Genomic DNA, 21,537 nt, shown 5'->3' with positions numbered 1-21,537 from the left:
CACTTTCAAACGCCCCACTGTGTGGACCACCCACGCCTGGAGCAGCTCTGCCCCCTGCCTCCCCACAGGGAACATCTGTCTTGGCTGGCCCAGGGCTACTGACAGGACACCTGCTACCCCTGAGAACTCCCTGCGGGGTGAGTTGGCTCTGAATCTTCCGAAGTTCCTTTAGGTCAGGCTGAACTCTGCCTTCAAAATGCAGCCCTTGGCTACTTGAAACCAGCAAAGGGACTAGGAATTTGCAGGTAATGCCCAGCCATTTCCCAACAAGAGGCAGAGTACCTGGAAATTGGTTCCAGATGAAGGACTTCATGTCTGCCTGTGCAGGGTCGTGTCAGATTCTGCATTTACAAAGTTGTGGTGGCATTTATTAGGAAGGAGTGAGGTGCTGAGTGACTTGTACATAATGGCAATAGCTAGTCCTCCTGACAGCTTTTGGAGGGATTTGCTATTTGATGGAAAGTCCAAGAGAAAGACGAGTCACGTGGCCCAAGTGTCAGGACCACACTTACCCACAGGTGTCCTGTGTGAAGAGGGGATTTCAGGAGCCAGCCTGTGCTGGGTGCATGGGTGCTGGGGAACCAAGATTGCCTGCAGTCTTGGTTCACAGACCGCAGTGGCACTTACCAGCCACGGGTCCTAAATGACTCGCTCAACCTCTCTAAGTCTCCATTTCCTATAAAAAGGAGATTATATCCCTATGTGGAATTGAGAGCGGCCTAGCTCCTCACTAGGGCTTAACCAACAGGGTCTATTATGATGCTTCTGTTCACAGTGACGATGCTGGGACAGAATCTTGTTGAATTCCAACAAGCTCTTGGGGAAAGGCTCATGGTTTTGCAAGCATTACTCCAGGCTGGAGGTTAAAGTTTGATTGCAAATTTACTGATCCGTTGGCAGGGGGAGCGTGGATGGCCTGCAATATCCCCCTTGGATAAGATGCTGACACACCATTTGGAGAAACACAAAATCAATGCCCACCCTTCAACATCACTTGATCTACATGGAACCAGTAACAGAGTGAACCTGCAGGGCGTGGAATGACTGTGCGGGGCGGCTACCCAGAGTTTAAGCGCCCTGCCTAAGGGCACACAGATCATATTCAGAGGTCTGAACCTATAGCAAGGCTGTCTCACCTCCTTGCCAAAGGTCGCTGATTATGAGGTCACTGAATGCTCAGGCCTGCCTATCATTATTCAGAGCTGGGAGGGTCCTTTGAGACAGTCTGGTTGTGCTTCTGGTTGGAGAGATGGGAGACTGAAGGCCAGAGAGGTCACAGCGCTCAATACGCAGAGGGATCTGACTGCCTGCTCAGTGCTCTTCCCGCTGCTGCATACTGAAAGGGAAATGACCACTTTTCACGCTTTGCTATTTCACGCCAGGTCTGCCCATCACTTACAATGATCCCTTCCGTGGGGTGGGATCTCATGCTTTGGGAACCTCCATCCTGGAGCAGGGTGGACTGGCTGGGAGCAGGAAAACCCTGGCAAGTTTAGGCCAGGAGCCCCGGGACACATGTGCCCATCCATCCACTCGGGAGTGGAGAACAGAAGGAAGGACGGCAGGTAGAGGCCTTAAGTTGGTCGCGGTGCTCTCACGGAGAAACGTTAGAGAACCGCCGCCTAAGGACCGTCGTGGGGACCAGGACGGGAAACGGTGGGGGAAGAGGGAGTCTGAGGATCGGTGCTGAAGGTCACATCCACCACCGGTCTCTGCACACAACTCCCAGGATCCAGCCACGCCTGGGACGTGAGCGACACACTAGGGCTACACACGGGCTCCGGAAACGGGGAACCTGAACACAACAGCGCGGGGGCCGGGGGTGGGGAAGACAGCCAGGACACAGAGGCTGGGCTGCTGCAAAATCCGGGCCCAAGGTGCCTGCCGCCCTCAGGAAAATCGGGAGGGGGCGGACAGGGTGGCTAGGAAACCGCGCACCTACCTCCTGGCAAACAGTCCCTACCCGCGAGCAGGCACCAAACACGCCTCTCCCTGCGCAGAGCCGACCCATGCGCACTGGGAGAATCGTGCGCTCGGCCCCGACAGTTGCTCACAGCCCGGCCCACCACGACCGGCCGGTGCGCGCGCACGCGCGGCGCGGAGCGCAGATCCGCGGGGCGGGGGCAAGGAGGGGGTGGGACCTCTGCGCCCGGGCCGGCTCTCCTGGGTAGGAACACTGCAAGCTGGCTCCTAGGCTCGACACGCCTCCCACCAGCTCAGGTGCCTCTTGGCCGCTTGCATCAGACCCCCGTTCTCACCTGGGCTCCAAATAGACCCCAAGTGCCCCTGCTCCACTGGTAAGGAACCCCTGGCTCTGGGCCTTGGTGGCCCGCTTCTCAGGCACAGGACAGAGTGTCCCTGGGGTTAGATGAGGAAGAATTTTGAATTTGAGCACAAGTAGACGCCCGCGGTTCACCCAGTGCTTCTGCTTTATTCCTAGCCAGGGAAGGTACAGCATTTTTTCAATTTTTTTTTTTTTTTTTTTTTTTTGGCCGTAGCACTCGGCTTGTGGGAGCTTAGTTCCCTGACCAGGGATTGAACCCAGAAACTAGGAAGTGAGAACGCTGACCCCTAACCACTAGACCGCCAGAGATTTCCAGCCTCTGTTTTTGAATGGAGAGTACAAAGGCTCAAAACTGTCTTTGTTGAGGTCACCCAGAAGTCAGGAGATTGCTAGACCCAGTGTTTGGAGGAGGCCTCGGAGTTGCCAGGACTTGATGGAGGAGGGGACATTGCCTCTTTGGGGTTCAGGCCATAGGCCCTGGCCCCCAGCCCCGGTGAGCCTGGGATGGGTCTGGAGCCTGGGACCTTCCCTGTGGAGTCCACCAAGAGGGGACCTACTCTCCTTGGACCAGAAGAGAGGAGCTGGGGCTTCTCTATGCGCCTGAGTGGACACCAGCTCCCGGGGCTGGGTCCTGACACAGGAGGAGGGCTCAGGGAGGCATTGCTGACCGTCTGCTGTAGCTCCTGCATCCCCCTCCTTGCTCACTGCTGGCCTTTCCCTTCCTGGCAGGCGGCTCCTGCAGCTGCAAAGCCTGCAGATGCACCTCCTGCAAGAAGAGTGAGTGTGCGGGGGCCTTCTCTGGGAATGCGGGGTCCTGGCTGAGTGCCAGGAGGGAGCCCAGAGCTCAGCAGGCAGGAGCAGAACAGTGAACAAACTTCCCGGCACCCCCTCACCAGCAAGGGATTCACAATCAGAGCTGGAATCACCTTCGAGATCACCGAGACCCAGGCGCGCACTCGAGAACAGGGAGACCGAGGCCCTGACGGGTCACCAACAACCTCAGACCTGTCACTAAACTAGTCCTCCTGCCCCCCGAGTCACGTTTCTGAATCCTCCCAGGGACTGAAGCACTTTAGGGACATGAACTAGTGACCGTGTGTGGCTTCTCGGACCCGGTGCAGCCCCTTCCCGTCGAAGCAGCCCAGAGCTTCCCTATCCCGAGCGGGAGCTGCTCTGTGAGGGCTCTGCCTCCACTTTGATCCTGAGGACTTGGCTCCCATCACTGATGGTGCTGGGGGCTGCCTTTCTCTTGCGCCCAGAGGCCCTGCTCACTGTCTCTCCAAGGCTCTGTGCCCTGTCCTGGGCACTGATGGGGCAGGAAACCTGAACCTAGTGTCTGAGAGCAATGATCTCAGGACGGAGGACACCACCCTGAACTCAGGGTCTGGGCCTGAGGGCAGCTGGGGCCAGGCCTGCTGTTGGCAAGGGTGGTTCCGGACAACGCGTGGTCCGACTGCACGCTGCCCTCGCTTCCCCAGGCTGCTGCCCCTGCTGCCCCGTGGGCTGCGCCAAGTGCGCCCAGGGCTGCGTGTGCAAAGGGGCCTCGGACAAGTGCAGCTGCTGTGCCTGATGTCACGGAGAGCCTGCCCCGGGTGTCGACGGAGGAACACGGGCCGACCTGCATTGTAGCGTTTCTCATACAACCGGACCTGACGCTACATTCCTTTTTCTATGAAATATGTGAGTTGTAATAAAAATTGTTGACTTTATTCTGGCTCTGTCTTCTTTTGTCTGTCTTGGACAAAGAGACCCCGTGCCCATTAGGACTGGCGTGGGGAACTGGACTGGAAGTGTAGAGACCTCGGCTCTGGACCAAAGAGTACCGTCCCCCGCAAAACACACACACACACTGAGCATCGTAGCCGCTCAGGTTAATTTGAGCTTCCGCTTCTCAGCTCCAAATGAAAAGCTCGCCAGATGACATAGAGCATTGGACACACAGAGTACACACTCCCTGTATTCCCTTTAGGCGTATGGATTGCTGAGACAGTTGTCCATTTCTCATTTTCCTTCTCTGAGGGCCCCTGCATAACTCAGTCATCGGTGATGAGAGCCTGGAAAATTACCCAAAAGTGATGGAATCCCACACGCCTCCTGTTTGAAGTCTACATGGGGTTTGTGTCTAAAACACCCTGGAAAGAAGTTTATGTATTTTCCGCCACAGTTCTAACTCTGGTCAGTAAAAAGAATTGCTAAGAAAAAATGTAAAAGGATACGATATGTGATACCCATTTTTCCCTTCAACAGGTAAAATCACCTTCATACGTCCAGGAGCACTTCTGATAATCAGAGGCTTTCATATGCTGCACATACACTGAAGGTGTGCCCGAGTTCTGGGAACACTTCACACATGCCCCAGTGTGTGGACCACCCACGCCTCGAGCAGCTCTGCCTCCTGCCTCCCCACAGGGAACATGAGTCTTGGCTGGCCCAGGGCTCCGGACAGGACACTCGCCACCCCTGACAGCTCCCTGCAGTGGCTTGGCTCTGAATCTTCCCAAGTTCCTCCCTAGATCAGCCTGACATCTTCCCTTCCCTCAAAATCCAGCCTATGGCTACCTGACAGCCCGAAAGTGATCTGGACTTGTTTGGTGGGAATTTCCCAGCCGTTTCCAGGAGATTTGGTTGCAGAAGGACTTCATGGGTTCCTCTGCAGAGTGACCGTGGTGCTGCGGTGCGGAGGGCCGGGTGGTGTTTATTAGCAAGAAGCGTGTGCCGAGGGAACAGGTAACATAGTTCAGGTGTTGGGCCCCCTGCCGGTCTGGGGAGGGAATCCCTATTTGACGGGCAATCCAAGAGAAAGGGGACACACGTGGCTCAGAAGTCAGCACCAAGAGCGGCCACAGGTGCCCTGTGTGAAGAGGGCATTTCGGGAGCCGGCCCGTGCTGCGTGCGTGGGTGTGGGCGTCAGGCACCCAGGTTCCCAGCCACCATGCCACTTCCTGACCTGGCAAGTCACTGATACTCTCTGAGATTTCATTTCCTCCTTTCGATAAAAAAGATGAATTTCAATGAGGGGGAATAAGCGAGATAGTGGCCTGGCTCCTAGCTCGGGCTTCCCGAACCCGAGGTCTCCCTTATGATCGCTGTCTCCACACTGACATTTGTGCTCAGAGACTCCTTTAGCTCCCAACAAGCTCCTGCTTTGCAAGCAAGCTCATTGTGAGGTAGACATGGATAGGAACCTTGCTCATCCAGTGCCACAGGGCGTGGGGATGTCCTCCAACAAGCCCCATGGAACGAGGCACCGCCACGGCATTCGGACAGACTCGGTGAACCGGCATGGTCTGCTGTGATGGTGCCCATTCCAGAGAGGCTCAGCAACGTACTCACGGGCAGTCAGCCTATCCTCAGAGGAGGAAACCTGCACTAAAGCTGTCTCACCTCCCGGCCACATGGTGCCGGTTGTGACATCACTGGAGGCTGAATCCGGCCTCTCCTTTTTCACGGCTGCAGGGGTCTTCGGAGAGAGTCCAGCTGTGCTCCTGGCTGCAGAGGTGGGAGGCTGAAGCCCTGAGAGGTCACAGAGCTGGGCACAGGGTTCTGACTGCCAGCTCAGTGCTTTCCCACCGCTGCCTCTGTGCCACGTGTTCAGCGTCCTCACCTTTCATGGGATGACATGGTGCCCGCTTGGGCGGGGGGCTGCAGTCAGCCTGCAGGACGGCCAGTCCCATCTGGGTCACATATAGCCACGTGACATAACCTCTCTGGGGCTCAGTCTCCTCTGCTCAAAGGGCAAAATAATAGTGTCTGGCTCTTGGGACTAAAGAATTGAATCCATGCAAAGAATGTCAGAATATACTGGGCACTCGGTGAGTAATCTATCATATCACGGATTTATTTATTTGTTTGTTTGTTATCGTTAGCCTAGGAGACATTGCTCTCCTTCCAGACACGCAAGCAAGGACGGCTGTGCTCTGCGCTGGCCTCGTCAACCCTGTGAGTGTGGGAGCAGTTGCCCTGAGAGGGTTATCCTGCCTTCACGCAAAGAGCCATTGACACGACACAGAGGAAGCCGTGAGCAAGACAGTCGGTGTCCTCCTAACAGATACAGAAGGATCCTGACATTTCTGCTGTCGCCTGCATCAGGATTTCCTTACCATTTTCTTTTCACTGATTTCCTGAAATACGTTATACCAAAAGAAACCTCTTGAACACTACAGAAGGAGAGAGTCAGAAGGTAGTCACAAAATCATACATAAATTGCTATTCCGTCACTTTGGTCGCCCCCAGGATTGAGCTGCACACGGTAGAGACGGGCTGAGGACACAGCTCTGGCCCAAAGGGGAGCTTTCTCACTGACTCTCTCTTTCAGCTGCGAAGCGACAAAAACACAGAAGCAGCGCACCACTCCCCAGCGCTGGGTGCTGCCTTAGTAGCCTCCTTGTACTGTAGGTAGATTGGCCTCTGGGAAACGGGCTCCTGACTAGTATCTCCCTTCTGGGTTGGTGTGACAATTCAGAGAGCAAAAGTGATTAACGAGGCCTGGCATGGACTCCACGGTGAGTAAGTGTCAGGACTACTCAGAGGGAACTATCCACTTGTCTCGCTTTGTTCCTTAACGCCAGGTCTGCCTCTCACCTACAATGATGACTTCCCTGGGGAGCACCCCATGATTACGGAACCTCCACCCTGGCGAGGGGTGGACCGGTACAGTGAGGAGCGCCCCTCGAAAGTTTAGGCAAAGGAGCCCCCGGACAAATGCGCCATGATCCCTCCAGGAAAGGAAAACACAAGCGAGCACTACCGGCTGGAGGCAATGTTCATCGCGCTGCCCTTACAGGACACGGTACCGGAAACATGCTTCCAAAGGCCCGTGCTGGGGACCGGGGCTGGCAACGCCGGAGGACACACGGGGTGCGCGAAACGGGGCTGAGGGTCCCATGCGCCTGCGCTCTCTGACACCGCTCCCCGGCTCCAGCCGAGCCGGGGACACGAGCCGGAGGCGGGGGCTGTGCTCAGGCTGCAGGACACGGCGACCCGGAGGCCGGCGGCGCGGGGCCTGGGGCGCGGAAGACCGGAGGACAAGGGAGCCGCATTCCTGCACAACCCGGCAACAGGGTGGCTGGCTGCTCCCGTCGGGCACATTGGGAAGGGGCGGCCAGGGGGCTGGGACACCGCTTACCGCACGGCACCCGGTTCCTCCGCTCCAGCCGGCACCGAAGTGGAATCGTGCGCTCGGCCCCGTCTGTTGCTCACAGCCCGGCCCAGGGCGCTTCGGGCGGAAGGGCGCGGGCGCGGACCCGCGGGGCGGCTGCAAGGCGAGGGCGGGGCCTCTGCGCCCGGGCCGCCTCCTCGGCCTATAACTGAGCCCCCGGGCTCCTGGCTCCCACTCGCCCCCTACCGGACCGGTGCAGCGGCTTCGCCCCTTGCTTTGGCACTCCGGCCTCACTTCTCCAGATGGACCCCAAGTGCTCCTGCCCCACTGGTAAGAGAGCCCTGGCTTTGAGCCTTAGGATGCCCCCTTCCCAGCCACAGGACGCGAGAAGGGAGGCTTTTGAGTCTGAGCTCAGGAGGACTCCTGTCACGGCTCCAGGCCTTTCTTGGTAGCCAGGCTCCTGAGAGCATGTCAGTCTCCCTTTGCCTCTCCGTTAACACTGAGGGCACGGAGGCTCCAGGCTGTCCTTCTGGAGGTCACCCGGCTGGTCAGGGGGCTGCTAGACCGGGACCCAGTGTTTGGAGGAGGCCTCGGAGCTGCCAGGACTTGATGGGAGGAGGGGACATTGGCCCTTTGGGATTCAGGCCATCGGCCCTGGCCCCCAGCCCCTGTCAGCCTGGGCTGGGTCTGGAGCCTGGGCCATCCCTGTGGAGTGGAGTCCATCAGGAGGGGACCTACTCTCCTTGGACCAGAAGAGAGGAGCTGGGGCTTCTCTATGCGCCTGAGTGGACACCAGCTCCCGAGCCTGGGTCCTGACAGAGGAGGAGGGCTCAGGGAGGCATTGCTGACCGTCTGCTGTAGCTCCTGCATCCCCCTCCCTGCTCACTGCTGGCCTTTCCCTTCCTGGCAGGCGGCTCCTGCAGCTGTGCTGGCTCCTGCACCTGCAAAGCCTGCAGATGCACCTCCTGCAAGAAGAGTGAGTGTGGCGCCTTCTCTGGGCACCTGGGGGCTGCAGCTAGGGTGAGGGAGGGAACCCAGAGCGGGTTCTGAGTGTCTGGCTCTGGCAGGGGGGCTGGTCTTCCTTTGCTCTTCGGTACCTGTCACTGCTGCTTCTGACTTTCTGCCCTGCCCTTGGCGTAGATGGGGCAGGGCAGCCATTTCCTAGGGGAAGCCAAACCCCAAGGTCCTCCCACCTGTCTTGGAACAGAGCATGTTCTTCTGTACTCGGGGTCCTTTGGATCTGAGGGCTTGTCGCAGGGCTGCTGTCGGGCAAGGAGGAGCCTGGGAAAGTCATCGCCGACATCTGCTTTCCCCCATCTCTCCCCAGGCTGCTGCCCCTGCTGCCCCGTGGGCTGCGCCAAGTGCGCCCAGGGCTGCGTGTGCAAAGGGGCCTCGGCCAAGTGCAGCTGCTGTGCCTGATGTCGCGGACAGCCTGCCTCGGGTGTCCATGGAGGAACGCGGGCCGACCTGCGTTTTTATACAACTCTGACTTGATTGCTACCTTCCCTTTCCTATGAAATATGTAAGTGGTAATAAAAGTTGTGGACACTATTCCGACTCGGCGTTCTTTTCTGTGCACTGGGAATAAGGGCTTTTGTGCCATCCACGGCTGGTGTAGGAGACTGGATGAGAAGAGCAGAGACTTGGGTACTGGAACAAAATGTGAGTCCCTAACAGACTGAATGCCTAAGACAAGACACACTCCCTCACTGGGTTCATCTTCCGTAAAATGGAAGAGCGTCAGACCAGATGCCCTAAGGGTGTGCAGCAGATACAAGGTCCCCTCCATTCTCATGGCAAGGGCTGGCAGCATGGCAAGGGTTGGTGACTTCTCAACGCCTCATTTCCCATCCTCTGATTTCCCTGGCTAACTTCACTTCCTCATAGATTGTAGGCTTGATAGACTCTAAAGAAGTTGGAGTCACACCTCCAGTTACCTGAATCCCTACCTGGAAGTCTCAAACTCCCTGCACTGAAAGACATGTGAATGTTCTAGCTGTGGTTTTTATTGTCTAACTTCACAAACCTAACTTTTGGTAAGATAAAATTAAGTGAATTACTAAGAAAAATTTAAAAGGATACAAAACCCAACTTTTGTTTCAATAAATTTGAATAAATATATGAAGAACAGAGTAATACAGGAAAAAATTAAAAAGTAAAAACATGTTTGTTCACCTGAAACTAACACAATATTGTAAATCAGCTATACTTCAATTATTAAAAAAAACCACATGTGTTCATCAAAGGAGTATGTTGAACACTGAAAACACTTTCAAATGCCCCACTGTGTGGACCACCCACGCCTGGAGCAGCTCTGCCCCCTGCCTCCCCACAGGGAACATCCGTCTTGGCTGGCCCAGGGCTACTGACAGGACACCTGCTACCCCTGAGAACTCCCTGCGGGGTGACTTGGCTCTGAATCTTTGGAAGTTCCTTTAGGTCAGGCTGAACTCTGCCTTCAAAATGCAGCCCTTGGCTACTTGAAACCAGCAAAGGGACTAGGAATTTACAGGTAATGCCCAGCCATTTCCCAACAAGAGGCAGAGTACCTGGAAATTGGTTCCAGATGAAGGACTTCATGTCTGCCTGTGCAGGGTCGTGTCAGATTCTGCATTTACAAAGTTGTGGTGGTATTTATTAGGAAGGAGTGAGGTGCTGAGTGACTTGTACATAATGGCAATAGCTAGTCCTCCTGACAGCTTTTGGAGGGATTTGCTATTTGATGGAAAGTCCAAGAGAAAGACGAGTCACGTGGCCCAAGTGTCAGGACCACACTTACCCACAGGTGTCCTGTGTGAAGAGGGGATTTCAGGAGCCAGCCTGTGCTGGGTGCATGGGTGCTGGGGAACCAAGATTGCCTGCAGTCTTGGTTCACAGACCACAGTGGCACTTACCAGCCACGGGTCCTAAATGACTCGCTCAACCTCTCTAAGTCTCCATTTCCTATAAAAAGGAGATTATATCCCTATGTGGAATTGAGAGCGGCCTAGCTCCTCACTAGGGCTTAACCAACAGGGTCTATTATGATGCTTCTGTTCACAGTGACGATGCTGGGACAGAATCTTGTTGAATTCCAACAAGCTCTTGGGGAAAGGCTCATGGTTTTGCAAGCATTACTCCAGGCTGGAGGTTAAAGTTTGATTGCAAATTTACTGATCCGTTGGCAGGGGGAGCGTGGATGCCCTGCAATATCCCCCTTGGATAAGATGCCGACACACCATTTGGAGAAACACAAAATCAATGCCCACCCTTCAATATCACTTGATCTACATGGAACCAGTAACAGAGTGAACCTGCAGGGCGTGGAATGACTGTGCGGGGCGGCTACCCAGAGTTTAAGCGCCCTGCCTAAGGGCACACAGATCATATTCAGAGGTCTGAACCTATAGCAAGGCTGTCTCACCTCCTTGCCAAAGGTCACTGATTATGAGGTCACTGAATGCTCAGGCCTGCCTATCATTATTCAGAGCTGGGAGGGTCCTTTGAGACAGTCTGGTTGTGCTTCTGGTTGGAGAGATGGGAGACTGAAGGCCAGAGAGGTCACAGCGCTCAATACGCAGAGGGATCTGACTGCCTGCTCAGTGCTCTTCCCGCTGCTGCACACTGAAAGGGAAACGACCACTTTTCACGCTTTGCTATGTCACGCCAGGTCTGCCCATCACTTACAATGATCCCTTCCGTGGGGTGGGATCTCATGCTTTGGGAACCTCCATCCTGGAGCAGGGTGGACTGGCTGGGATCAGGAAAACCCCTGGCAAGCTTAGGCCAGGAGCACCGGGACACATGTGCCCATCCATCCACTCGGGAGTGGAGAACAGAAGGAAGGAGGGCAGGCAGAGGCCTTAAGTTGGTCGCGGTGCTCTCACGGAGAAACGTTAGAGAAACGCCGCCTAAGGACCGTCGTGGGGACCAGGACGGGAAACGGTGGGGGAAGAGGGAGTCTGAGGATCGGTGCTGAAGGTCACATCCACCACCGGTCTCTGCACACAACTCCCAGGATCCAGCCACGCCTGGGACGTGAGCGACACACTAGGGCTGCACACGGGCTCCGGAAACGGTGAACCTGAAGACAGCAGCGCGGGGGCCGGGGGTGGGGAAGACAGCCAGGACACAGAGGCTGGGCTGCTGCAAAATCCGGGCCCAAGGTGGCTGCCGCCCTCAGGAAAATCGGGAGGGGGCGGACAGGGTGGCTAGGAAACCGCGCACCTACCTCCTGGCAAACAGTCCCTACCCGCGAGCAGGAACCAAACACGCCTCTCCCTGCGCAGAGCCGACCCATGCGCACTGGGAGAATCGTGCGCTCGGCCCCGACAGTTGCTCACAGCCCGGCCCACCACGACCGCCCGGTGCGCGCGCACGCGCGGCGCGGAGCGCAGATCCGCGGGGCGGGGGCAAGGAGGGGGTGGGACCTCTGCGCCCGGCCCGGCTCTCCTGGGTAGGAACACTGCAAGCTGGCTCCTAGGCTCGACACGCCTCCCACCAGCTCAGGTGCCTCTTGGCCGCTTGCATCAGACCCCCGTTCTCACCTGGGCTCCAAATAGCCCCCAAGTGCCCCTGCTCCACTGGTAAGGAACCCCTGGCTCTGGGCCTTGGTGGCCCGCTTCTCAGGCACAGGACAGAGTGTCCCTGGGGTTAGATGAGGAAGAATTTTGAATTTGAGCACAAGTGGACGCCCGCGGTTCACCCAGTGCTTCTGCTTTATTCCTAGCCAGGGAAGGTACAGCATTTTTTCAATTTTTTTTTTTTTTTTTTTTGGCCGTAGCACTCGGCTTGTGGGAGCTTAGTTCCCTGACCAGGGATTGAACCCAGAAACTAGGAAGTGAGAACGCTGACCCCTAACCACTAGACCGCCAGAGATTTCCAGCCTCTATTTTTAAATGGAGAGTACAGAGGCTCAAAACTGTCTTTGTTGAGGTCACCCAGAAGTCAGGGGATTGCTAGACCCAGTGTTTGGAGGAGGCCTCGGAGTTGCCAGGACTTGATGGAGGAGGGGACATTGCCTCTTTGGGGTTCAGGCCATAGGCCCTGGCCCCCAGCCCCGCTGAGCCTGGGATGGGTCTAGAGCCTGGGACCTTCCCTGTGCAGTCCATCAGGAGGGGACCTACTCTCCTTGGACCAGAAGAGAGCAGCTGGGGCTTCTCTATGCTCCTGAGTGGACACGCGCTCCCGCGGCTGGGTCCTGACAGAGGAGGAGGGCTCAGGGAGGCATTGCTGACCGTCTCCTGTAGCTCCTGCATTCCCCTCCCTGCTCACCGCTGGCCTTTCCCTTCCTGGCAGGCGGCTCCTGCAGCTGCAAAGCCTGCAGATGCACCTCCTGCAAGAAGAGTGAGTGTGCGGGGGCCTTCTCTGGGAATGCGGGGTCCTGGCTGAGTGCCAGGAGGGAGCCCAGAGCTCAGCAGGCAGGAGCAGAACAGTGACCCAACGTCCCGGCACCCCCTCACCAGCAAGGGATTCACAATCAGAGCTGGAATCACCTTCGAGATCACCGAGACCCAGGCGCGCACTCGAGAACAGGGAGACCGAGGCCCTGACGGGTCACCAACAACCTCAGACCTGTCACTAAACTAGTCCTCCTGCCTCCCGAGTCACGCTTCTGAATCCTCTCAGGGACTGAAACACTTTAGGGACATGAACTAGCGACCGTGTGTCGCTTCTCGGACCCGGTGCAGCCCCTTCCCGTCGAAGCAGCCCAGAGCTTCCCTATCCCAAGCGGGAGCTGCTCTGTGAGGGCTCTGCCTCCACTTTGATCCTGAGGACTTGGCTCCCATCACTGATGGTGCTGGGGGCTGCCTTTCTCTTGTGCCCAGAGGCCCTGCTCACTGTCTCTCCAAGGCTCTGTGCCCTGTCCTGGGCACTGATGGGGCAGGCAACCTGAACCTAGTGTCTGAGAGCAATTATCTCAGGACAGAGGACACCACCCTGAACTCAGGGTCTGGGCCTGAGGGCAGCTGGGGCCAGGCCTGCTGTTGGCAAGGGTGGTTCCGGACAACGCGTGGTCCGACTGCACGCTGCCCTCGCTTCCCCAGGCTGCTGCCCCTGCTGCCCCGTGGGCTGTGCCAAGTGTGCCCAGGGCTGCGTGTGCAAAGGGGCCTCGGACAAGCGCAGCTGCTGTGCCTGATGTCGCGGACAGCCTGCCCCGGCTGTCGACGGAGGAACACGGGCCGACCTGCATTGTAGCGTTTCTCATACAACCGGACCTGACGCTACATTCCTTTTTCTATGAAATATGTGAGTTGTAATAAAAATTGTTGACTTTATTCTGGCTCTGTCTTCCTTTGTCTGTCTTGGACAAAGAGACCCTGTGCCCATTAGGACTGGCGTGGGGAACTGGACTGGAAGTGTAGCGACCTCGGCTCTGGACCAAAGAGTACCGTCCCCCGCAAAACACACACAAACTGAGCATCGTAGCCGCTCAGGTTAATTTGAGCTTCCGCTTCTCAGCTCCAAATGTAAAGCTCGCCAGATGACATAGAGCATCGGACACACAGAGTACACACTCCCTGTATTCCCTTTAGGAGTATGGATTGCTGAGACAGTTGTCCATGTCTCATTTTCCTTCTCTGAGGGCCCCTGCCAAACTCAGTCCTCGGTGATGAGAGCCTGGAAAAGTACCCAGAGGGGATGGAATCCCACACCCCTCCTGTTTGACTTCTACACGGGGCTTGCGTCTAAAACACCCTGGAAAGACCTATTTGTATTTTCTGCCACACTTTTAACTCTGGTCACTAGAAAGAATCGCTAACAAAAAACGTAAAAGGACATGATATGTGACACCCATTTTTCCCTTCAACACGTATATCACGTTCATACGTCCAGGAGCACTTCTGATAATCAGAGGCTTTCATATGCTGCACATACACCGAAGGTGTGCCCGAGTTCTGGGAACACTTCACAGATGCCCCAGTGTGTGGACCACCCACGCCTCGAGCAGCTCTGCCTCCTGCCTCCCCACAGGGAACATGAGTCTTGGCTGGCCCAGGGCTCCGGACAGGACACTCGCCACCCCTGACAGCTCCCTGCAGTGGCTTGGCTCTGAATCTTCCCAAGTTCCTCCCTAGATCAGCCTGACATCTTCCCTTCCCTCAAAATCCAGCCCATGGCTACCTGACAGCCCAAAAGTGATCTGGACTTGTTTGGTGGGAATTTCCCAACCGTTTCCAGGAGACTTGGTTGCAGAAGGACTTCATGGGTTCCTCTGCAGAGTGACCGTGGTGCTGCGGTGCGGAGGGCCGGGTAGTGTTTATTAGCAAGAAGCGTGTGCCGAGGGAACAGGTAACATAGTTCAGGTGTTGGGCCCCCTGCCGGTCTGGGGAGGGAATCCCTATTTGACGGGCAATCCAATAGAAAGGGAACACACGTGGCTCAGAAGTCAGTACCAAGAGCAGCCACAGGTGCCCTGTGTGAAGAGGGCATTTCGGGAGCCGGCCCGTGCTGCGTGCGTGGGTGTTGGCGTCAGGCACCCAAGTTCCCAGCCACCATGCCACTTCCTGACCTGGCAAGTCACTGATACTCTCTGAGATTTCATTTCCTCCTTTCGATAAAAAAGATGAATTTCAATGAGGGGGAATAAGCGAGATAGTGGCCTGGCTCCTAGCTCGGGCTTCCCGAACCCGAGGTGTCCCTTAAAGAATTGAATCCATGCAAAGAATGTCAGAATATACTGGGCACTCGGTGAGTAATCTATCATATCACGGATTTATTTATTTGTTTGTTTGTTATCGTTAGCCTAGGAGACATTGCTCTGCTTCCAGACACGCAAGCAAGGACGGTGTGTGTAGCTCTGTGCTCTGCACCGGCCTCATCAACCCTGTGAGTGTGGGAGCAGTTGCCCTGAGAGGGTTATCCTGCCTTCACGCAAAGAGCCATTGACACTACGCAGAGGAAGCCGTGAGCAAGACAGTCGGTGTCCTCCTAACAGATACAGAAGGATCCTGACATTTCTGCTGTCGCCTGCATCAGGATTTCCTTACCGTTTTCTTTCCACTGACTTTCTGAAATACGTTATACGAAAAGAAACCTCTTGAACACTACAGAAGGAGAGAGTCAGAAAGTAGCCACAAAATCATACATACATTCCTATTCCGTCACTTTGGTCGCCCCCAGGATTGAGCTGCACACGGTAGAGACGGGCTGAGGACACAGCTCTGGCCCAAAGGGGAGCTTTCTCACTGACTCACTCTTTCAGCTGCGAAGCGACAAAAACACAGAAGCAGCGCACCACTCCCCAGCGCTGGGTGCTGCCTTAGTAGCCTCCTTGTACTGTAGGTAGATTGGCCTCTGGGAAACGGGCTCCTGACTAGTATCTCCCTTCTGGGTTGGTGTGACAATTCAGAGAGCAAAAGTGATTAACGAGGCCTGGCATGGACTCCACGGTGAGTAAGTGTCAGGACTACTCAGAGGGAACTATCCACTTGTCTCGCTTTGTTCCTTAACGCCAGGTCTGCCTCTCACCTACAATGATGACTTCCCTGGGGAGCACCCCATGATTACGGAACCTCCACCCTGGCGAGGGGTGGACCGGTACAGTGAGGAGCGCCCCTCGAAAGTTTAGGCAAAGGAGCCCCCGGACAAATGCGCCATGATCCCTCCAGGAAAGGAAAACACAAGCGAGCACTACCGGCTGGAGGCAATGTTCATCGCGCTGCCCTTACAGGACACGGTACCGGAAACGTGCTTCCAGAGGCCCGTGCTGGGGACCGGGGCTGGCAACGCCGGAGGACACACGGGGTGCGCGAAACGGGGCTGAGGGTCCCATGCGCCTGCGCTCTCTGATACCGCTCCCCGGCTCCAGCCGAGCCAGGGACACGAGCCGGAGGCGGGGGCTGTTCTCAGCCTGCAGGACACGGCGACCCGGAGGCCGGCGGCGCGGGGCCTGGGGCGCGGAAGACCGGAGGACAAGGGAGCCGCATTCCTGCACAACCCGGCAACAGGGTGGCTGGCTGCTCCCGTCGGGCACATTGGGAAGGGGCGGCCAGGGGGCTGGGACACCGCTTACCGCACGGCACCCGGTTCCTCCGCTCCAGCCGGCACCGAAGTGGAATCGTGCGCTCGGCCCCGTCTGTTGCTCACAGCCCGGCCCAGGGCGCTTCGGGCGGAAGGGCGCGGGCGCGGGCGCGGGGGCGGACCCGCGGGACGGCTGCAAGGCGAGGGCGGGGCCTCTGCGCACGGGCCGCCTCCTCGGCCTATAACTGAGCCCCCGGGCTCCTGGCTCCCACTCGCCCTCTACCGGACCGGTGCAGCGGCTTCGCCCCTTGCTTTGGACCTCCGGCCTCACTTCTCCTCCAGATGGACCCCAAGTGCTCCTGCCCCACTGGTAAGAGAGCCCTGGCTTTGAGCCTTAGGATGCACCCTTCCCAGCCACAGGACGCGAGAAGGGAGGCTTTTGAGTCTGAGCTCAGGAGGACTCCTGTCACGGCTCCAGGCCTTTCTTGGTAGCCAGGCTCCTGAGAGCATGTCAGTCTCCCTTTACCTCTCCGTTAACACTGAGGGCACGGAGGCTCCAGGCTGTCCATCTGGAGGTCACCCGGCTGGTCAGGGGGCTGCTAGACCGGGACCCAGTGTTTGGAGGAGGCCTCGGAGCTGCCAGGACTTGATGGGAGGAGGGGACATTGGCCCTTTGAGATTCAGGCCGTGGGCCCTGGCCCCCAGCCCCTGTCAGCCTGGGCTGGGTCTGGAGCCTGGGGCATCCCTGTGGAGTGGAGTCCATCAGGAGGGGACCTACTCTCCTTGGACCAGAAGAGAGGAGCTGGGGCTTCTCTATGCGCCTGAGTGGACACCAGCTCCCGAGCCTGGGTCCTGACAGAGGAGGAGGGCTCAGGGAGGCATTGCTGACCGTCTGCTGTAGCTCCTGCATCCCCCTCCCTGCTCACTGCTGGCCTTTCCCTTCCTGGCAGGCGGCTCCTGCAGCTGTGCTGGCTCCTGCACCTGCAAAGCCTGCAGATGCACCTCCTGCAAGAAGAGTGAGTGTGGCGCCTTCTCTGGGCACCTGGGGGCTGCAGCTAGGGTGAGGGAGGGAACCCAGAGCGGGCTCTGAGTGTCTGGCTCTGGCGGGGGGGCTGGTATTCCTTTGCTCTTCGGTACCTGCCACTGCTGCTTCTGACTTGCTGCCCTGCCCTTGGCGTAGATGGGGCAGGGCAGCCATTTCCTAGGGGAAGCCAAACCCCAAGGTCCTCCCACCTGTCTTGGAACAGAGCATGTTCTTCTGTACTCGGGGTCCTTTGGATCTGAGGGCTTGTCGCAGGGCTGCTATCGGGCAAGGAGGCGCCTGGGAAACTCATCGCCGACATCTGCTTTCCCCCATCTCTCCCCAGGCTGCTGCCCCTGCTGCCCCGTGGGCTGCGCCAAGTGCGCCCAGGGCTGCGTGTGCAAAGGGGCCTCGGCCAAGTGCAGCTGCTGTGCCTGATGTCGCGGACAGCCTGCCCCGGGTGTCCATGGAGGAACGCGGGCCGACCTGCGTTTTTATACAACTCTGACTTGATTGCTACATTCCCTTTCCTATGAAATATGTAAGTGGTAATAAAAGTTGTGGACACTATTCCGACTCGGCGTTCTTTTCTGTGCACTGGGAATAAGGGCTTTTGTGCCATCCACGGCTGGTGTAGGAGACTGGATGAGAAGTGCAGAGACTTGGGTACTGGAACAAAATGTGAGTCCCTAACAGACTGAGTGCCTAAGACAAGACACACTCCCTCACTGGGTTCATCTTCCGTAAAATGGAAGAGCGTCAGACTAGATGCCCTAAGGGTGTGCAGCAAATACAAGGTCCCCTCCATTCTCATGGCAAGGGTTGGTGGCATGGCAAGGGTTGGTGACTTCTCAACGCCTCATTTCCCATCCTCTGATTTCCCTGGCTAACTTCACTTCCTCATAGATTGTAGGCTTGATAGACTCTAAAGAAGTTGGAATCACACCTCCAGTTACCTGAATCCCTACCTGGAAGTCTCAAACTCCCTGCACTGAAAGACGTGTGAATGTTCTAGCTGTGGTTTTTATTTTCTAACTTCACAAACCTCAACTTTGTTAAAAATAAAATTAAGTGAATTACTAAGAAAAATTTAAAAGGACACAAAATACAAAACCCAATTTTTGATTCAATAAATTTGAATAAATATATGAAGAACAGAGTAATACAGGAAAAATTTAAAAAGTAAAAACATGTTTGTTCACCTGAAACTAACACAATATTGTAAATCAGCTATACTTCAATTATTAAAAAAAACCACATGTGTTCATCAAAGGAGTATGTTGAACACTGAAAACACTTTCAAACGCCCCACTGTGTGGACCACCCACGCCTGGAGCAGCTCTGCCCCCTGCCTCCCCACAGGGAACATCTGTCTTGGCTGGCCCAGGGCTACTGACAGGACACCTGCTACCCCTGAGAACTCCCTGCGGGGTGAGTTGGCTCTGAATCTTCGGAAGTTCCTTTAGGTCAGGCTGAACTCTGCCTTCAAAATGCAGCCCTTGGCTACTTGAAACCAGCAAAGGGACTAGGAATTTGCAGGTAATGCCCAGCCATTTCCCAACAAGAGGCAGAGTACCTGGAAATTGGTTCCAGATGAAGGACTTCATGTCTGCCTGTGCAGGGTCGTGTCAGATTCTGCATTTACAAAGTTGTGGTGGTATTTATTAGGAAGGAGTGAGGCGCTGAGTGACTTGTACATAATGGCAATAGCTAGTCCTCCTGACAGCTTTTGGAGGGATTTGCTATTTGATGGAAAGTCCAAGAGAAAGACAAGTCACGTGGCCCAAGTGTCAGGACCACACTTACCCACAGGTGTCCTGTGTGAAGAGGGGATTTCAGGAGCCAGCCTGTGCTGGGTGCATGGGTGCTGGGGAACCAAGATTGCCTGCAGTCTTGGTCAACAGACCGCAGTGGCACTTACCAGCCACGGGTCCTAAATGGCTCGCTCAACCTCTCTAAGTCTCCATTTCCTATAAAAAGGAGATTATATCCCTATGTGGAATTGAGAGCAGCCTAGCTCCTCACTAGGGCTTAACCAACAGGGTCTATTATGATGCTTCTGTTCACAGTGACGATGCTGGGACAGAATCTTGTTGAATTCCAACAAGCTCTTGGGGAAAGGCTCATGGTTTTGCAAGCATTACTCCAGGCTGGAGGTTAAAGTTTGATTGCAAATTTACTGATCCGTTGGCAGGGGGAGGGTGGATGCCCTGCAATATCCCCCTTGGATAAGATGCCGACACACCATTTGGAGAAACACAAAATCAATGCCCACCCTTCATATCATTTGATCTACATGGAACCAGTAACAGAGTGAACCTGCAGGGCGTGGAATGACTGTACTGTGCGGGCGGCTACCCAGAGTTTAAGCGCCCTGCCTAAGGGCACACAGATCATATTCAGAGGTCTGAACCTATAGCAAGGCTGTCTCACCTCCTTGCCAAAGGTCACTGATTATGAGGTCACTGAATGCTCAGGCCTGCCTATCATTATTCAGAGCTGGGAGGGTCCTTTGAGACAGTCTGGTTGTGCTTCTGGTTGGAGAGATGGGAGACTGAAGGCCAGAGAGGTCACAGCGCTCACTACGCAGAGGGATCTCACTGCCTGCTCAGTGCTCTTCCCGCTGCTGCATACTGAAAGGGAAACGACCACTTTTCACGCTTTGCTATGTCACGCCAGGTCTGCCCATCACTTACAATGATCCCTTCCGTGGGGTGGGATCTCATGCTTTGGGAACCTCCATCCTGGAGCAGGGTGGACTGGCTGGGATCAGGAAAACCCCTGGCAAGTTTAGGCCAGGAGCCCCGGGACACATGTGCCCATCCATCCACTGGGGAGTGGAGAACAGAAGGAAGGACGGCAGGCAGAGGCCTTAAGTTGGTCGCGGTGCTCTCACGGAGAAACGTTAGAGAAACGCCGCCTAAGGACCGTCGTGGGGACCAGGACGGGAAACGGTGGGGGAAGAGGGAGTCTGAGGATCGGTGCTGAAGGTCACATCCACCACCGGTCTCTGCACACAACTCCCAGGATCCAGCCACGCCTGGGACGTGAGCGACACACTAGGGCTGCACACGGGCTCCGGAAACGGTGAACCTGAAGACAGCAGCGCGGGGGCCGGGGGTGGGGAAGACAGCCAGGACACAGAGGCTGGGCTACCGCCCTCAGGAAAATCGGGAGGGGGCGGACAGGGTGGCTAGCAAACCGCACACCTCCTGGCAAACAGTCCCTACCCGCGAGCAGGCACCAAAAACGGCTCTCCCTGCGCAGAGCCGACCCATGCGCACTGGGAGAATAGTGCGCTCGGCCCCGACAGTTGCTCACAGCCCGGCCCACCACGACCGGCCGGTGCGCGCGCGCGCGCGGCGCGGAGCGCAGATCCGCGGGGCGGGGGCAAGTCCTCTGCGCCCGGGCCGGCTCTCCTGGGTAGGAACACTGCAAGCCGGCTCCTAGGCTCGACACGCCTCCCACCAGCTCAGGTGCCTCTTGGCCGCTTGCATCAGACCCCCGTTCTCACCTGGGCTCCAAATAGACCCCAAGTGCCCCTGCTCCACTGGTAAAGAACCCCTGGCTCTGGGCCTTGGTGGCCCGCTTCTCAGGCACAGGACAGAGTGTCCCTGGGGTTAGATGAGGAAGAATTTTGAATTTGAGCACAAGTGGACGCCCGCGGTTCACCCACTGCTTCTGCTTTATTCCTAGCCAGGGAAGGGACAGCATTTTTTCAATTTTTTTTTTTTTTTTGGCCGTAGCACTCGGCTTGTGGGAGCTTAGTTCCCTGACCAGGGATTGAACCCAGAAACTAGGAAGTGAGAACGCTGACCCCTAACCACTAGACCGCCAGAGATTTCCAGCCTCTATTTTTTTTTTTTTTTCCAGTACGTGGGCCTCTCACTGTCGTAGCCTCTCCCGCTGCAGAGCACAGGCTCCGGACGCCCAGGCTCAGCGGCCACGGCTCACGGGCCCAGCCGCTCCACGGCACGCGGGATCCTCCCAGACCGGGGCACGAACCCGCGTCCCCCGCATCGGCAGGCAGACTCTCAACCACTGCGCCACCAGGGAAGCCCCAGCCTCTATTTTTGAATGGAGAGTACAGAGGCTCAAAACTGTCTTTGTTGAGGTAACCCAGAGGTCAGGGGATTGCTAGACCCAGTGTTGGGAGGAGGCCTCGGAGTTGCCAGGACTTGATGGAGGAGG

General features: G+C 56.4%; 2 protein-coding genes across 2 annotated transcripts; both read left to right on the top strand.

Annotated features, from left to right (window-relative positions):
- Positions 1-7,683: 7,683 nt before the first annotated feature.
- On the top strand, positions 7,684-8,878 carry LOC131745382 (metallothionein-1E). The gene is made up of 3 exons (XM_059045722.2): positions 7,684-7,712; positions 8,293-8,358; positions 8,710-8,878. The coding sequence occupies exons 1-3, from the start codon at positions 7,685-7,687 to the stop codon at positions 8,799-8,801; spliced, it is 186 nt and encodes a 61-aa protein (XP_058901705.1). The 5' UTR covers position 7,684; the 3' UTR covers positions 8,802-8,878.
- A 7,677-nt stretch (positions 8,879-16,555) lies between these two features.
- Positions 16,556-17,916, top strand: LOC131745380 (metallothionein-1E). The gene is made up of 3 exons (XM_059045720.2): positions 16,556-16,695; positions 17,276-17,341; positions 17,693-17,916. The coding sequence occupies exons 1-3, from the start codon at positions 16,668-16,670 to the stop codon at positions 17,782-17,784; spliced, it is 186 nt and encodes a 61-aa protein (XP_058901703.1). The 5' UTR covers positions 16,556-16,667; the 3' UTR covers positions 17,785-17,916.
- Positions 17,917-21,537: the final 3,621 nt, after the last annotated feature.

Source organism: Kogia breviceps, chromosome 18, assembly GCF_026419965.1.
Source record: "Kogia breviceps isolate mKogBre1 chromosome 18, mKogBre1 haplotype 1, whole genome shotgun sequence".
Taxonomy (NCBI): domain Eukaryota; kingdom Metazoa; phylum Chordata; class Mammalia; order Artiodactyla; family Physeteridae; genus Kogia; species Kogia breviceps.
Note: the sequence above shows the minus strand (reverse complement) of the source record. Positions and strands in the feature narration are given on the sequence as shown.

Coding starts and splice junctions, on each gene's coding strand:
- LOC131745382 (XM_059045722.2), top strand. CDS start 7,685: ATGGACCCCAAGTGCTCCTGCCCCACTG. Junction 7,713..8,292: donor CAAGTGCTCCTGCCCCACTG/GTAAGAGAGCCC, acceptor CCTTCCTGGCAG/GCGGCTCCTGCAGCTGTGCT. Junction 8,359..8,709: donor ATGCACCTCCTGCAAGAAGA/GTGAGTGTGGCG, acceptor ATCTCTCCCCAG/GCTGCTGCCCCTGCTGCCCC.
- LOC131745380 (XM_059045720.2), top strand. CDS start 16,668: ATGGACCCCAAGTGCTCCTGCCCCACTG. Junction 16,696..17,275: donor CAAGTGCTCCTGCCCCACTG/GTAAGAGAGCCC, acceptor CCTTCCTGGCAG/GCGGCTCCTGCAGCTGTGCT. Junction 17,342..17,692: donor ATGCACCTCCTGCAAGAAGA/GTGAGTGTGGCG, acceptor ATCTCTCCCCAG/GCTGCTGCCCCTGCTGCCCC.